The sequence below is a fragment of the Stegodyphus dumicola genome, chromosome 3, assembly GCF_044657685.1.
Source record: "Stegodyphus dumicola isolate Sdum_Otavi_A_Nest chromosome 3, ASM4465768v1".
Taxonomy (NCBI): Eukaryota; Metazoa; Arthropoda; class Arachnida; order Araneae; family Eresidae; genus Stegodyphus; species Stegodyphus dumicola.
In genome coordinates, this window is record NC_140770.1 from 56,113,649 (window position 1) to 56,131,817 (window position 18,169).

The following is an 18,169-nucleotide window of genomic DNA, read 5'->3' on the forward strand; positions in this document are numbered from 1 at the left end:
GAAGAAAATGTATATAGTTCAAACGAAAATATTTTCTTACTGAAATTTTCCTTTTCATTTTGCATACAATTATGAATTTTTTATTCCACCAGAAAATTCCTGAGATAACTTAATCATGGGGACCAGAGCAGCTGCTTGTAAGTTATTTTATTTTATATTTAAGTTTTGAAATTATAAGACTGAATATTTTAATAGTATAACTATCTGAATATAATTATAATGATTAACATGTTTCCAGAACTTTGCTATTTATTTATTTAGTGATATTTAATTTGTAATGCTTTATAAGTGCAGTGATTTATGAAATATTAAAAATTTCAAAAGATTGAGATTACATATAATTGTAATAAATTTTTGTAACTCAATGTAATTTGTAATAAATTCATGTTGCATTAATATTATTATGGTTATGTTCAAAAAGACTTCCTTTTTGGTTTGACATTTTGTGGGCTTTGTAATATATTGCAAAATAATTACTATACTGTGCTTTTAATATTTTCTTTCAAAGTGGTAAAATTCTGGTTATTTTAGTTTGCATTTGTGCCTATTTATCAGTGCATGTGTAATACTAACTTTCTCCTTAGAGAAGTACATATTTTTAAATTTCAGACTCTGTATAGAAGAGATATATGCCCAATCTAAAATATATGATTGAGATTTAAAAGAAAAAAAAGTTTGATTGATGTAAACTTTGTAAAAGTTTACAATTGGGTGCCCCTTGTTTTTTGGCAATTCTTTTTTGAGGCCAAGCTCGGTGCAGTTTCAGGATGGCCATTACACAAAACAAAAATAAAATTTGTGCAAGTCAAAGAATTGCACAAACTCTGTGTCCGTGTACACATCAGTTTTTTTTTTCACTTAAAAAAACATCATAGAATTGCACAAACTAGGCATTTTGCACTGCCTTAAATTTGACCATATACACATGAATCTATTTTCATTTAAATAAAATCAGAAAGCTAAAACAAAGTTAAAACTATCATGGTAACCAGAAGTGAGGTTTCATCGCCAAAATTTAAAAAGAAAATTTTTGCTAATCGAAGGGTCACCCAATTCTACACTAGAGCCTAAATTTCAAATAAAGCTTTTGATTTTGAGAGTGAAATGGCTTCCCTTCTTCAGGAACAAAATTATTTTTTCAGAAATTTTTTGCTCATGACAGAAAAGGACCTCTATGACTTTGTCCTTCAAACCAAGCTTTATTATTTTGCTTGAAATTTATGCTAGTCAACTTTTTTTTTTTTTTTTTTTTTCTACGTTAATTTTACATATAAATTGTTTATTTTAATCTTTGGATTATGGTAATTTGGAGATTTTTTGGCGAAAATTTGACGACCAACCCTGCTAGTTTTTTTTCTGAACGCCATTTTGTTTTCACGAAGTAAAGGCTTTTTTTTTTTAACTCAACATTTTTTTTTCCAACAATTTGCTAGTCGAATTATGCTTATGCTAGAACTTTTATGGAACAAAAGTGCTTAATCATGACGAAGATTAGGTGCGAAATTGGGAGAAAGTGCAGAATCGCCCACTGCTTGCCGCGTTTTTAAGCATTGTACATACACGGTATCATCCATGTATAAGTCGACCTATTTTCACTTAAAAAAACATCCCAGAATTCCACAAAAATGGCATTGTTCACACTCTTGACTTTATCCATGTACACTGCTAAAGTCCTAGCTAGTAACCTTTATTGCCTTACCAAAATGTCGCCAAACTACCTGTTACCATATTCCAAAGATTAGCCAAATTGTTTGTCTGTGTAATATATTTGAGCAGCTTTCTGTTTCTGCTTTTGTTTTGAAGTTACCAAAAATAAGTTCCTGGTTAGTTTCTTCACACGATTAATACATTATTTGCTCTTATACATATTTTAAAAAACAAGTTATTACAAAATTTTAAATTATTTTTAAAGTAATATATTTCTAATAAATACGTGTTATCAAACATATAAGTAGTTAAAAAAAACACTAAAAAGAAAGTTGCTTGTGTCTGTAACTTCTAAGCATTTCTTATTTGTTATATCATCAGAAAAAAATTTAACTTTTGCTGTCTTTTGATTGCTTTATTATATTTTTCATTTCTTTCTTTGTAGTTACAGCTAAAATCCATAATCTACAGCACTATAATGCAAGAATCAAGCATAACCTTGTTCCTTTACCTTCTGGGGATGACGTAGCAAACACCTTAAAGTATTTTTCTCAAACTTTATTGAGGTACATGAAGTTAAATTTTATGGATGAATGTTGTAATTTCAGAATGATTATTATTTTATTTATTTATTTATTTATTTTTTTGTGCATTTGTCTTAAAATGGTCATTTAAAAAAAAAAAAAAAAAAAAGAGAGAGACAGATGAAATATTTGCTGTTTGCTTATTTGTCTTTTTTCTTTAGTCCTAGGTGTCCAAAATGAAGAAAAAAAATAACTTGTTAAATGCAGTTATATTCTGATTTCAGTATTTTCATTAAATAGAAGGTGTTAATAAATTAGTTATTATTAAATAAAGATTTTACTGTATGTTAAAAATTGTTTTTTTTTAATTAGTTTGCATCTGTATTTATTTTTATGTCTAAAAAATTTATTATTATTATTTTTTAGTATGTCTGGTTGTTTTAGCATTTTAGAACTTCCTTAATTTGCTGACAGTAATTTTTGTGCTTGCTCTTAAAATTTTCTTATTCGTCAGTGTTCTGAAAGATGTTCCGAGTATTTCTTTGGATATGCTACGGTCCCCAGAAAAAGATGCTGCCCGCACTTCTCTTTTTCCTAGCTTAGATTATAAAACACTGCATAATGCCCTTGTTGAGCTAGTTGATGCTGTGCCTCTGGTCCAACATGGGGCTCATGGTAACAATATTTATTTTTTACTTAACATAGTAAAAATACAGCAATTTTTTAAGATTATTTTAGCATATAAAATTAATTTTATTTTGTGTGTAAGATATTGAATTGTAATAAGAAAGAGGTAATATTAAATTTTTGATAATTTTGTGACATTTTATTTCTGAAATTACTTGGGCCATTGATCTTATATTTCCTAGGTTTTAAATCCTCTGAACAGTGTAATTTGCTTATAAAATTTGTTATCACATTTTATATATTATTTTATTCCTGAAAACATTTTATTTTATTATTTTTTAATAATTATCATGTTCTACAGAGCTATAGTAAAGATTATAAAAATATGCAATAAATTTGAAATTTACAAATGTAGGTAATAAATTATATGTAAATATTGCACTTAATAAACCTACACATTCTCATGTTAAATATGTAAAAGTTCTCACATATAGTGTAAGAGCTATGCTCATTAACTAATCTAAGGAAAAGTCTTTTTAAAATGCATGGATTTTAGTTTGCAGTAAAATTATATTTTTGATGATAAAGATATTACCACTCAATGAAATTTAAAATCTTTCATATTTATTCAGTATTTTAAAAATGCATTGTTCAATGTGATGTAAAGTAATAATTGAAAAAGTCATTCTGTCTAGACTCCTTATTAATATTTTCAAACAGTTTTATTTTATATTATGAGTGTTATAAGTAGCTTTACTAATACTTTATATTTAGTTACAAAATTTCTTCTCATTTGCATTCTGAATAAAATATAATGTTTATTACAAAATTTCATAGTAGCGTATAGATTGATAACTCTGTGTATATTTCTGTTTTTTAATTTTATCCAAATAGTAATATAATTTTTAAAAAAGATATTTTGAAAATTTTTCTATTTATATCATTTCATATTCTAAACAGAAATGTAGAAACAAATGCCAGAACTTTAAAAACTGAAATTCTTCAAATTTTAATTTTATTTAGATGAATCTTTATAGCTGAAGTTTACAGCTTAGTTTTAGAAGTTTGCAGCAGTGGGATTTCTTTGGATAAGAAGAGAAAGGAAATATTTATATGAATTTTCTTTTTAAAAATTTTTTATAGTGTAAACATTCTTTTAAACTAGGTCTTCAAACTGTAATTTTTTTCATTCTGGTTCAACTAAAAAAAAAATATATCGGTTCAGTTCCGGTATTCGTTCCGTCCCAAAAAATGGCCAAAACCACCATTGCAATCTTATATACGTGCTGATAGGTAATTTTATTCTCTTCCCAGAAATCTAAAATATGTTTTATATCAACCCTTCATACATTGTCAAAATTATATAAAGTGAATTCAATGTCAATCTCGGTAGAAATAGGGAATCTATGTGTTTTTATTGTCAATTCTTTACATTTTAAAAAAGTCTCTAAATAGTCTTCATTTTCATCGCTTTCAATAGAAGATTGTGTTTCCGCGTTTATGATTGAAATGCATTAAATTAGAAAATATTGACAAATTGGTTTGTGGTAGCAAAATGACTGAAGATATATTAAACCAAAATAAACTGATATTTTTTTTGGTTCAGTTCCAGTTTTCGTTCCGACCAAAATAATGGTTTTTTCCGGTTTTTTTGTTTTCGATTCAGTTCTGGTTCAAAGCCCTGTTTTAAAATTTAGAATGGTAAATTTTTAAAAATATTGAATTGTATTCTAAGTATATTTTTAATGTAAATTTAGGTCTTTTAAACAAAGAAATTTGTGTTGTCACTATTTTTTTAATTCTTTATTATAGCAAAAAAAGTGTAAAAATTATTATATAACTTCTTTTACTTCATATATTTGAGTGTTTTCTTTTCAGCCCTTGGTTACACCATACTTCATACTCTTGCATGTTTAGTACCATTTTTGGAGCATGAACTCATGGATACGCTTCCTTACCTTGTAGCATCTACAATGACCCTCTTTCCTTGCTCTTTGCATAAAGACATCATTGATGTTCTCTGCAATCACCTTCTTCCTTTTACGTTTAGTAAGATTATATACTTGTTTGTGAATTATATCCTACTACTAAAAATATATTAATATCTCCATATTTTTCCTTTTATATTATGATAGTTTTGATTAAAAATTTTGATTTGCAGGAGAAGATCCAAAGCAAAACAGTGACAGTTATGCTAGTATGTCAACTGCTGCTGTATTAATGATGATTTTTCAATATACAGACTGTTCTGGTATGTATTATATATTTTCAAATATAAAATTTATTAAAACATGATACCTAAATATATTTAAAGGAAAATAAATTTTAATTGGCACTTTTGATATTTTTCTGTTAATAGGACATCACTTGTCAAATATAAATGCTGGTGCAAAATCTCACTAATAACACATAAAAATCTCATTCATAACAATACATAAAGCTTCATGGAAAGAATGCCTATTTTATTAAGTCCAAAATAAATCCAAGACAAATACAAAAATTCAAAATTGGTTTTACCAGATTATCTCCGTATTACACAAGAGGCATAAAACTGCCAATTTAATTCGACATTATTGAGTACATTTGTGTCTTTTCATGTATTAGCCACCACATGAATTCCATGACATGGGATTGTAGTTGCTTATTTCACCATTTTGCCTATTGCATCCCTTATCCGGATCTATAACATTGTATATGTTAGGGGTTCTCAAACGGAGGAATTCTGTCCTGGGGGAATTTCGTAGTTTTATGGCGGGAATACAGTGAGCCTTTTATTTAGCTGTTAAGTATTTAGTTTCGGGTTATGAATATACAATAACTAGAAAGCCCGGCGGTCATACAAAATGACCGCTGTTCTAGATATTATAAATTGTAATTAAAATGATTTATGCAAAGGTGTCTGCTAATTCAAACTGAATTACCCAGGGCAGGCGGCGAGGACGTCCCGTTGCTTACAGCCCCACGGGATTCCCCCTTCTATTTGCTTAATTGCTTAAAGTAGAGTGCAATGAAGGAAACCACTGGCAGTGCATTTCTTAAGAGCCACCTCTAGATCAATAAATAAAGGTGATTTAAATAATAAAATGTTAATTCACATGTCAAAGATTTCTTTGTACACAACATTTCTTGTGTAGATCTTTCCATCATTTTTAAGCTTGCCTTGCAGAGGACCATCAACTATTTTTAATTTTACATCCGTTTTTTCACGAACTCTTGAACAGGCAACATAAAGTTGACCATGTCCAAATGCAGGCTCACGTAAAAAAATGCCAACATGCTTTAGCATTTAGCCCTGAGACTTATTGATGGTCATAGCAAAAACAAGTTTTGCAGGAAATTGTCTATGTCTCAACTGAAACGGCAACCTTGTGCTTTGGCAACTTCACCCCATTGGCTAGGACAGTTACGCAAGCAACCAATAAACTATCGGTGACAAACGGACACTTAAGCCGCATATACAATCAAAAGTCTTTAATCCGGACTCGTCGGGACTTTGGCGATTTCAGATTATAGATCATCAGTTTAAATCTGGTAAGATGGCATGCAGAAATTATAAAATTAAAAATATGAAACCGTAATTTATGAAAGAGCAATTATGATCTAAAGGGTATCAAAATTTACAAAAAAAAGCTTAATATTTATATGTTTACTTTATTAAACATTTCTTTCAACACGCGCATACGTAAAGCATACATTATGCATAGTCGAAATTAGAAAATTGCAACCAGAAAGCTATTTGATGTGTATTCGTGATATTTATAATGACGAGGAATTTGATTTAAATCATATCAAAGACAGAGTACATCGAGATGAAATACTACATTTAGTAAGGAATTATAAGCCGAATAAAATAAAAACATCTGCCCTGAAGATAAGGATAGTGCTGACAGATCAACTTCCAGTTCATTGCGTGCCGCAACGTCCCCCCCCCCCGCAGAGTAGCGTGAAATTGATAAACAGATTTCGGAATGGTTAGAGAAACAAAGGATATGCCTTTATCCATTTTTTTGCAGCAATTCCACTTTCTGTTTGATGGACATCGAAACATGCTTTTGCTTTGTAGATCCTTTGGCAACTCCAGAATCGGAAATTCTTTTTGACATAATCGAAAGTTCAAGCTTACTTATATAAAATTGCTGTAACAGTCTGCAAAAAATAATATGCAGGATCCAATTACAAGATTAAGGAACAATGCAATCTGCAACATTAACTGAAATAGACAATTTTAGCTTAGCTTATATCGTCCGTTATACATTAAACGTGCATGCGTAAACGTATTATGCGCATGTGTAGATGCGTTATGCATTTACGCATGCATAGGAAGTTTGTAGTTTTGAGGTCCGGATTATAGATCATTTTGGATTATGGACGTCCGGATTAAAGACTTTTAACTGTATATATTTGGGGGGAAGTAACAACATATCTCTGAAACAGCTGACTCCTGGGCTTAGCGAAGCACACCGTTGGTTTCCGCAGGTCCATGGCACGCCATTTTAACCATTCCCGTCATCGTGGGACTTTAATTAGCGGAGATATTAATTAAAAACTAATTTTCCCCTACATTTTCCACTTCCTTTGGTTTTCCCTATTAGAGGGATTTGGTTAGGTGCCAAATTCCTTTTTCTCGAATATCTACGGAATGGCATCGAATTGAAATTCGAGACACATATCCTCGGATTCCAAAAAATTCTCCGAATCCATCGATGCCATTCTCATCTTTGTATTACTTTAATCGGCCGAGATATTAATTAAAAACTGTGGAAACATTAATTTCCATGCTCATTTTTCCAAGTGGCAACAATAAACTAGTGGCAAGACAAACACTTAAGTCCCTTATATATATAAACTACTTTTATTCAAGTACTATTCCTTTACTTTTTTTCCTACTTTTACTACTTTTGTTATTATTTTTTATTACAAATTACTTTTATTTATTTATTAGCATTTTGTACACTTTTTGTTTAATTTATAAACCACATTAACAAATCATCTAAATAAGTATTTCTTGACCTGTGTGTCAACCACACATCAGTATACCAAGAGAGATTGTCAAATGCGCCATGGGGGATTTTGACAAATAATTAAAACTGCCTGGGTTTTGTCACTTTTAAATAGTAATTATAATTACTAAAATGGTTTCTAAAAAAATCTTTTTAAAGGTAATTTTCTGGTATTTTTAATTAATATTATTTTTTCCCAATTTTGTAATTGACATTGATTCAAATTGGCTCTTTCTTAAAATCAAAAGATTAGTGAAATAAATAAGCCTTTAAATTTCTTTGATGTGATTGCATTGCTGTGAACTAGTTAAAAAATGTTTTATTCATTTAGCCATAATAGATAAATATTTAATAAAATCTGTTGCTTCACAAATGGAAGATAAACAAAGAAACAAATGGAAGTATAAAGAAGACTGCATTGAATTCAAATTCTTTGCAATTGAAATGGAAGATCCTTAAATACCATTCTGTATAGTCTGAAAAAAAAAAAAAAAAAAAAAAAAAAAAAAAGAAAAGAAAAGAAAAAGCTTGTAAACAAAGCTCTCATGTCTAGTAACCTGAGAAGATATTTGGAAACTTCACTACTAGAGGTCAAACAAACTAAGAAAATATTTTGAAAAACCTGACAGTGCAATAAAATAAAACAGAAAAAAAAAAAAAAAAAAAGTGTATCTTGAGGAAACTATCTCTCGAGGAAAGGGATTGATTGTCAGCTACAAAGTTGTACAATAGCACAACACAAAGAAGCATACACTGATACCAACTTGGCTTTAGTTGTCATTTTCGAAAAATTCTCCGAATGATGAAAATGTTTCGAAATGATGTTGAGAAAGGAAGCGATAGTGAAGGTCAAGAAAGTACCATTATCCAGTGATGCACTACCATGCAAAATAGAAGATTTATCTTCAGACTTTAAAAAACATCCAGTTGCATGACACAAATCAATGTTCATTCTTTAACATTTTGAATTGCACGACGATGAACTCGTGTTACTTTAGATTGATGAATCGATAGATGTCAGTGGAAAAACACAGCTCCTTTGTTCTTTTGATTTGCTAAAGATGAAAAGTTCTTGAATGATTGTCTTTTATGCCAAGATTTGAAGAGCATGGCAACAGAAAAAATGTATTTAAGCCTGAAGAAAAAATATTTCAAGCTTTGGTTTGCTGTATCAAAATCTTTAACTCCAGATATGTTCACTTATGGAACCAAGTCATCCAAATGGCCAATTTCATCTAGATTCGACCATAAGACCCAAATTCTCTCTCAGCTAATGGATGCCAATGACAAAAACGCTTTCGTATCACACCAAAGTGCATTGGCTTTCAAAGGGAAAAGCTTTGAAATGGCTCGTACACCTGAAAGCAGAGGTGATTTTGTTCTTGGAGGTTTAAAGAAGCATCTTTTGAATTTTCTTTTCATGACAAAATTTGAGAGCTTAAAATTTAGTTTCTTTTGAACTTGTTTGAAAAGCTGAACTTTCTAAATTTAACTCTTCAAGATTCATCTGAGAATATCATTACATCAGTATCAAAGTCATTTGAAGAAAAATTAACACTGCAGAAATCTGAAACATCAAAAGGAAATTTTGACTGCAGATGTCAATGAATCTGAGTTGGAGGGGGAATAGACAAAATTACAACCACCATCGCTATATATCAAACCTCATTTAAAAGCAATTCTTCTTTTGCTTTCAGTTTATGAATATGAATGGTTTATTAACCCATTTGTTAATTTTTAAGATACCAAATTTGAGAATAGCAGAAAAAGAAAAGCTTATTGATTTGAGAAACAATTAATTTTATAGTTCAACTTTCTTTGAGAAAAATTTGGATGAGTTTCGGCTTTCTGTCAAAATTTTGTTTTCTGCAATCAACTTGAAAGCTATTAAAAACTCTTTTGCCTTTTGCATCTTCATGATTCTGTGAATATGGATATTCAGCATTATCAGAAATCAAGTCCAAAGAGCATGAAAGACTTTTAAAATTTGACAACGAAATGTGAACTTGTCTGGTGACTTTGAAACCTTGTTTTGATTTAATTTGTTCAAGAAAACGGGCTCAACCCTCTCACTAAATAAATTTTATAAATAAAATAAAAATAATAATATGTTTTAAAAAATATTTCCCAACTTTCACATTTTTAATATGCAGGTGTGCCGGAAATAATGCCAGATATTTTTAGTGGACCATCAACCAAAAAAGCTTTATTTTTCGAGCTTTGGAAAGAAGGAGGACATGATCTTCTGGCAGTGATGAAAGGGATGCATGGGTCAAAAATGGTTGAGAATCACTGGTATAGGAGCTTAAATGCAGATTTTCATATTAGCAGCTGCTAATTCATCCACTTAAATCAACTGAAAGTATAGAAGAAAGAATTCCTAAACCAGTGTTCTTTCTTTCACTTATTTGCATTGCAGTCCTATTCATGATATGATATGGATAGGTTACTGTATTTGGCAACTGTAGCAGTATTCTAGTAACATTAAATCTGCTGAATATTGTTTAATTTTTGATATTATAATTCTTTAACTTTAAAAAGATTTTATAATCCTGTTTCTAACTTATTCACATATTTTGTAAGGTTTCAAAAAATATTATTATTGTTCAGTTAAATTTCATTTTGGGATATATTTTGACTGTTCAATTCCTGATGCTAATTGCATGAATGTTTTAATTGTTTTCTCTTTAAAAATTCCTCCACAAAGTTATCTTTTCTTCAGGCAGCTAGTTGTAGCATATGCATAATTGAATAAAAAAAATCCATTTATAAATAAATTGGTACTTTCTTATTATAGTGGCCCCCAATTTAATTGTTAATCAACTGAGATGTAACATGTAGTGAGGTATAAGATGTAACATGTGGTGAGTTGTCTCAGTTGATTAGTGAGAAGTCTTGGTGGTCACTACAGTAAGCAAGTACCAATAAATTGTTATAAATGTTTATGAACTCAGCAACACTCATTTAATATCTGGTTGTAATGAAAGTTTTTTACCAAAACACCTTCTTAATAAAGTTAGGAAAAAATTTAAAAAAAAAAAAAAAAAAAAAACACGAAAGCAGTACCTTTAGTGCAGGTATTAATCACTGCTGCCAACATTTTGGTAGTTTTCCAAAACCTTCAGCCCAGAAACTTGGTGGCCACGAATCCAAAAACAGATCAATATCATTTTGCACATCCCATGCAGAATGGAAGATAGCACCAGCAAGATGCAGCTGCAGCTGTGAAAAATGGTAGAATTCTAAAGGAGTGATGTCGGGCCTATATGGTGGGTGCTTCAAAAGATCCCGTTCGAGTCCGTACAGTGTCCAGCTGGGGAATGCAGACACGTGAGGTTTTGCGTTACCTTGATTGAACATTACCATTTTGCACCAGAACTCAGTTCGACATTTTACCTTGACAGCAGCATCAGCACGGACTAAAATCTTGCTGTAAACTTCACTGTTGACGGTTTTACCTTTTTCCAGATACTCCTTATGAATAATACCTTAGCAATCCCACCATATACAGAGCATGAGCTTTTTGTTAGTCAAATTGAGTTTTGTGATGCTGCCAACGGGCACAGACCAACCCATTTTTCGGCCTGTGTTGTTGAAGTAAATCCATTTTTCATCACAAGTAATGATCCAGTCCAGAATTTTATCCTTGCATTAATATTTGAGCAGATTAGTGCAGGCCCGAACACATCTGTCCTTAATCTGCTTGAATCAGCTCATGCTATGCATAGTGCAATGGCACTAATGTCTAACTCTTTAGCAAGCTCTCGAGTGGTTGCTTACTGATTTTCTTCCATAAGTTCTTGCAAGTACGCCTTATCAACGTCAGTAGGCTGGCCAGAATGATCTGCTTCTTGAATGTCATAGTCCTCATTTTTGAACTTTCGGTACCGAACCTTCACTGTGTCTTATGATGCAACATTAGTACCTAAAGCTGTACACATGATTTGGTGACATTGTAGCTCACTTTTTGCAACAGAACTGGAAGTAAATGATGGTCCTAATCTGCTGATAGTTCCATTTAAAATACCTTGCACTTAATGATATTTTTTTACAAATTTCACAATACAGTGTTCTAAAGCAAGTCTCTTTCTTTCAAATGCTAACAATCGTTTGACAAAATATGATTAAGCATGTCAACGTGAACTGTTTGTGCAGATGATATTTGCAGTGGGTATAAACTTTTGTTAAAGCTCAATATTTCATAAAAAACATGTTGCCTAGAATTTAGTAAAAAGAAAAAAGCTATTAATTTTTCAAGTAATATAAAAAAACTATAGCTTAAAGTGCTTGCTTTGACAAGTTTGTATATGCTTATTACCACTTTTCAGATTAAAAAAATAAAACAGCTTATGGTGAGATTAAATTGAAGAGATGAGCAACAAATCTGCAGTAATAATACAGACGTGCATTCCTGAAAAAAATGTAATCCATTAATATAACACACATATTATTTATCTTTAAAATGGGTACTATTCGGTTTTGAGGGCCGTAAAAAATCGCCAAACTATTGTTGATGCCAGTGTGGCCAAAAATAATTGTGGTAACCCTAACGCAGGAAAGGAAGTATAATAGTAAATAGCTATCTAAGATTGATGTTTTAATTTAGATGAAAAGTTAATTTCATATAATACTTTTTTATTATTATAATTTATATAAAAAAAGCTAAACATAACTGAATGGAAGCATAAGAGTAAATAACTATTTCAGATCATTATTATAATTTATATAAAAATTGCTAAATATAACTGAATGGATGCCTGCATCGTTATTTCGCTACCGAGTTATCGCTAAAGCATAGTTTCATCTCGTTGGTTGTTCAAACATAATTTTCTATAATGAATGATGCTTTTTCTTTGAAAAAATTCTCGGTAAATTGAAGAATTGCCCACTTATTTGTTTGCAGCTTTTTACAAGGGTAAAATCAATTGCATTTTTGGCAATTTTCTTTGACATTTTAAGTGAAAATAGGTCGATGTGTACATAGATAAATTCAAGGGTGTGCACAGTGCCATCTTTGTGTAATTCTGGGATTTTTTTTAAAGTGAAAATAGGTCGATGTGTACATGGATACCGAGAATGTGCAATTCTTAAAAACGCGTCAAGCTCGGTAGCGGGCCTGCATCGCTATTTCTCTACCAAGTTATCGGTAAAGCATAGTTTCATCTCGTTGGTTGTTCAAACATAATTTTCTATAATGAATGATGCTTTTTCTTTGAAAAAATTCTCGGTAAAGTGCAGAATCTCCCACTTATTTGTTTGCAGCTTTTTACAAGGGTAAAAACAATTGGATTTTTGTCAATTTTCTTTGACTTTTTAAGTGAAAATAGGTCGATGTGTACATAGATAAATTCAAGGGTGTGCACAGTGACATTTTTGTGCAATTCTGGGATTTTTTTTAAAGTGAAAATCGGTCGATGTGTACATGGATACCGAGTATGTGCAATTCTTAAAAACGTATCAAGCAGTGGATGATTCTGCACTTTACCCAAAATTCTATTGTAGACTTTGCATCATGGGCAATTCGCAAATTGTTAAATCTATAGGATATCAAAAAAGGATTTAAAAATTAAACTAGTATTTCAATGGCGTCTTAAGAAATATAGAACTATATAAACTTACGCAATCTGAAATCAGCTCGTACGCTGGATTTGGCGCACTGTTAAATGGGCGTGTTTGCTAGATTTTTCGGTTTTGCGCATACATTTTCGCTGCAATTTTTTTACGGTTCTCAAAACGGAATAGTACCATAAAATGAATTTCTGTATTCCTAACTGTCTTTCAACATAGTATAAAACATCTTCGCTGTTTATAACAATAATATTAATATACATTATTATTACAAAATTAGCTGAATTAATTATGTATATTTACATTTGAATAGAAATATCTGTTATCTAAATTTAATATGTTTTCATCTAGAAATATATGCTATTTGCTTGAGGAGTAGTGCATAGTTACGTTTTATAAGCTATAGAAAATTTCATGTTTTAATTCTCTTCTCAATTATTCTTTGTGCAGTGAATGTTTATAATTGAAATTTTGATGTAGTACAGTTTTCCTATATAATCTACTTTATTTTTGTAAAACTGCTGAAGATGAGAATTTCCACAGTGGTATTTAATTTTCATTCAGTTCTGAATTCAATTGATGAGTAATGTTTGATTCTTCCCCCCTCCCCTTAAATTTTGGGTTTCTTCACATTGTAATTATAGCTTCAAAAGATTTGTTTTATGCACTAACGAAATTGAGCAGAGTGTGAAATTACATTATATATGTTTAATTAGTGAAGTAAATATTTCTGAATATTAAGAAATTTGAATAAGTAAATGATAAAAAGTTCTGTTGGTATTACTTGTTCACTAATTTTGTACTACAGCAACAATAAATAAGTGTAATACTTTTCAATCCTTTATACCAGTGATATTCAAAACAACCTCATTTGGGTCTGTGAATAGGGTCAGAAATTGGATAAAAACTAAAAATTATATAAATATAAAAATGTAAATATGAACCAAATTACCCTAGAAAATTCTCTAAGAGAGAATTCTTCCATCACGCAGATAGCGTTCACTTGCTTTGCCTTAAAATGTTAACTCGTTCTAATTTAGTCTATTAAAAATGAATAATATCAAAATTTTCGCTAATTATATTCCTACGTTATGCCTGAAGGGGCTTTTTTTTTTAAACATTTTGTGTGTTACCTTTATTTATTAAATATCATGTTCTTTACACTTAAACCATAAACTTCAATTCAACAGCAATATTGCAATATAATTTTTAAATGAGCATATCTTCAGAATTTTCAATATGCCGTCTTGCACGCTGAAGTTGCCATTGCTCTCTTTTAAATCGTTGAGTTTGCTAATCACAAATTCATTAAAGTTTTACAAAATATGAAATAGATAATAAAATAAATTCCAAATTCCAAATTTGGTCTTCCAAATGCCGATATTCGGGTGGAAACGTACGTTATTCAAAATTTGATGGCTCTAGGTACCATTTTATCACAATGCGAGAAACATACATACAATTAAGCAAATTGTTCATTATTTAATTTCTTTAAATATAATACAGGGTTCTAATATTTGGTATTTGGTGGCAACAATTTGAAAAGTGAACTGACATTTGAACACAAAATGCCAAAATGAAATTAATAGTCCTTATGGGCAAATTGCCCCTTTGGACTAAAAAATCCAAATTGATTGTATATAGTAACTAAGCATTGACACTCTGAATCAACTTCTTCAAACTGTAAGGTTCCTTTATGTTAATTAATTAACTGTTTTATATGACTCTTTACTGTTACTTCTTTCTTCCATTTTCCTGCCAGAATGGAATTGTTTTGTGGGTATTTATAGTGAGTTTTTTAAATTGTAAGACAGAGCATGTTCTGTCTCTTGAGGCCATGTTACTAGGTGACTAGAGCAGATTTGTAGTCTTCGACCTTTTATTATAATTGCCGATAATTGAATATCCATGCCAGTTAAGTTGAGCTGGCTTCCTGTTAAATTGATCCATGTAGCCTTGGACTACTAGCTTATTTAAATTTAATTTAATATTTGAACTTGGTATTATTTTATCTCGCCATAAGTGGTGGGCCGAACTTGTGAGCACCAGGTGTGCTAGGCCTACACAATCATAGGTAATTGAGGTACTGCTAAATCTAGATAACAATTAAGCTTCTGCACTGATTTTAAGGAGGAACACCTCAGAGGTAGCACTAGAGTTCCCCATCGCTCTTCCGCTACCACCAACCTCTTGAGGGGATTTCAACTCACTGTATAATTTGAGTGCCTCTTTGCCTGAAAGATACTATGTGCTTGCAAACATCCATGCCTTCTCCAGGATTCAAACCCAGGCCATCAGTATGGCAATCAGCACCATTAACCACTATTTAAGCTAAGTGATGTTAAGGTTGAATATGAAAATAGAAAATATTTTTTTACCCAAGCTATTTCCTCAAGATTTTCCAATCTCGTAAACATTGGTAATCTTTATTTGAAAACTAAATTTTCCTCATTTTCTTTAATGTGGTAAAATTTTCATCAGTATTACTTGCTTACTAGACATTACAATGCAATACAAAAACTATAGCAAGAAGTATGCACTCTTCAACTGCTGAGAAAATAATTATGCCAAAGACTGGAAAATATTAGAGGCAGATGGGTTTTAGCTACGATGAAGCCAGCGAGCTTTGTTTAACAACATTTTGTCTGTGTGCCTACAAAATGCATTCCTGACTTGAGCTGATGATGTTTATTTTGCTTTTTATGGTAAGTACTATTATTTTATGGTAAGTACTCTAGAGATATAACATAATGCCATAATGCCTCTCTGCAGGTATTTTGTTTCTAAAGTCTTTTACTTTTATCACAGAAAGTAAACCATAAAAAATAAACAGCATCAGCAAAAGTCATATAGCACATTTTAAAGGATCGGTCATGTTCTAACATATAACTAATCATGCTACTTGTACATTCAAAAAGTATGCATATATGTACTCGCAGAAAGTTTAAATTAGAGGGCTTTAATTTTTTATCTCTGTAAGCTGTGCTGCCGTTAGTCAACAATGTGTATTTAAGTAATGATTTATATTTAAATAAATGTTATTGTATATATAATTAAGACTTTTTTTAATTTGCAATTTTTACATTCATACTTAGCTGCTGATTTTTTAATTTCTTTATAGCATATCACTGTCAAGTTTTGGAATGTCTGATGAGTCTGAAAAAAGATATTGTTAAAGTGAGTTATTAAATATAGAAAATTAGGAAAATATTATGTTTCCCGGTTAATTCAAATCATTGAATAAAATTTTGGTAGAATTAGATTCCCTCCACTTTCCTGCTGTTTGTATGTGTGAATCATAGCACTTTTGGAAAATGTGAAGAACATTTAGCTCATACTTACAGTTCCCTGCATTTCAATGTGCTGCATTTTATTATCAGTTTTAATATTAATTAATTTAACATAAGTTTTATTTTCTTTTCATGTAATTTCAACACTCAAAAAATGTATTGAATAAATCCTAGGACAATTGAATATTAAAAATGTTATGGTAGTTATGTGCTTAAAAATGGATAAATGTGCTGCATTTAAAAAATATTAAGGCTTTATTTTTTTAAATTTTAGCTGTCCATATTTTTAATCAATGGAAATAATAGGTTTTTCATGCATTTATATATATACAGTACAAAGTCCGTAATTAGGACTCGTAGGGACTTCGGCGATTACTGATTAGGGGTTTTTCCGGATTATAGATCATCAATTTAAATCTCGTAAGATGACATGCAAAAATTATACAATTAAAAATATGAAACCGTAATTTATGAAATAAAGAGCAATTATGATCTAAAGGATATTAAAATTTACAAATAAAGCTTAATATTTATTTGTTTACTTTATTAAAGATTTCTTTCAATGTAAGTTGTTTAAGTTGCTTCCTTTTTTGTGCTAATACTTTCTCTTTAATTCTATAAACAGACATAATTTTTTGTTCAGGTACAAAGTTTCACTGTTCAAGTCCTGTAATTGCTGTGTCGAGAATACCAACTAACTTGTCAATCGAAATTTTTTTTGTTTTCAATAACCTCTCTGTCACATTCTTTGCTATCACATAATTGAAAGTTCAGGCTTAATTTTTATAAAATTTCTCTAACAGTTTGCAAAAAATAATAAGCCAGATCCAGTTAGAAGATTAAGGAACAGCCCAATCTGCAACATAACTGAAATGCCTTAGAATCAGTAAAGATAATTTTAGCCTAGCTTATACTGTCTATTATACATTAAATGTGCATTTGTACTGTATATATATGTGTGATGAAAAAGGAGAAAAATATATGGCAATGTACATAGGGCAGCAGGTAGGTAATATAAAATAACATAGTAGATAGTATTCATACTGAAGATCCATACTGAAGAGGAAGAATTAATTATGATTGCATAGAATGCTAAAATGTTGAATCCATAATGACTAGGAAACTTAGTCTGTAGTGTCATTAGATTTTTTTTATATGAGAGATGTGAAAAATGTGCAACGACTTCGCCAGAAATCAAACCTGGACCTCTCGAATATGCACTGAGTGTGCTACCATTCCACCATGAAGGCATTCAGAAAGGAGGGAGGACATAGCTTATATATACTCCCCTTTCAAAGAGCATCTAGCGATATTATCAAATTTTCCATCCCATGAGTACAGGCTTCTCCTTAATTATTTTCATTCTTGATGCTGAAGAAGAATTTATTTAAACATTTGAAACTAATCCTGTGAATGTACATAACTTACACTGACTTTTGTTGCCTTAGTATCTTCTAATATTAGCACTTTAGAATATGGAATTAAAATTTTGTTACAGAAACAAATGCAGAAC

At 30.5% G+C, this 18,169-nt stretch overlaps 1 protein-coding gene across 5 annotated transcripts in view; it reads left to right on the forward strand.

Annotated features, from left to right (window-relative positions):
- unc79 (UNC-79 domain-containing protein) overlaps positions 1–18,169 on the forward strand; it is a 167,990-nt gene that overhangs the window by 213 nt on the left and 149,608 nt on the right. For all 5 annotated transcript variants that reach the window (XM_085812910.1, XM_085812912.1, XM_085812911.1 and 2 more), the window contains exons 2-7: positions 93–137; positions 2,093–2,213; positions 2,686–2,846; positions 4,677–4,847; positions 4,960–5,049; positions 16,488–16,543. In XM_085812910.1, coding sequence (XP_085669036.1) covers positions 116–137; positions 2,093–2,213; positions 2,686–2,846; positions 4,677–4,847; positions 4,960–5,049; positions 16,488–16,543 — 621 coding nt within the window. In that variant the 5' untranslated portion in view covers positions 93–115. The remainder of the gene's footprint in view (positions 1–92; positions 138–2,092; positions 2,214–2,685; positions 2,847–4,676; positions 4,848–4,959; positions 5,050–16,487; positions 16,544–18,169) is intronic.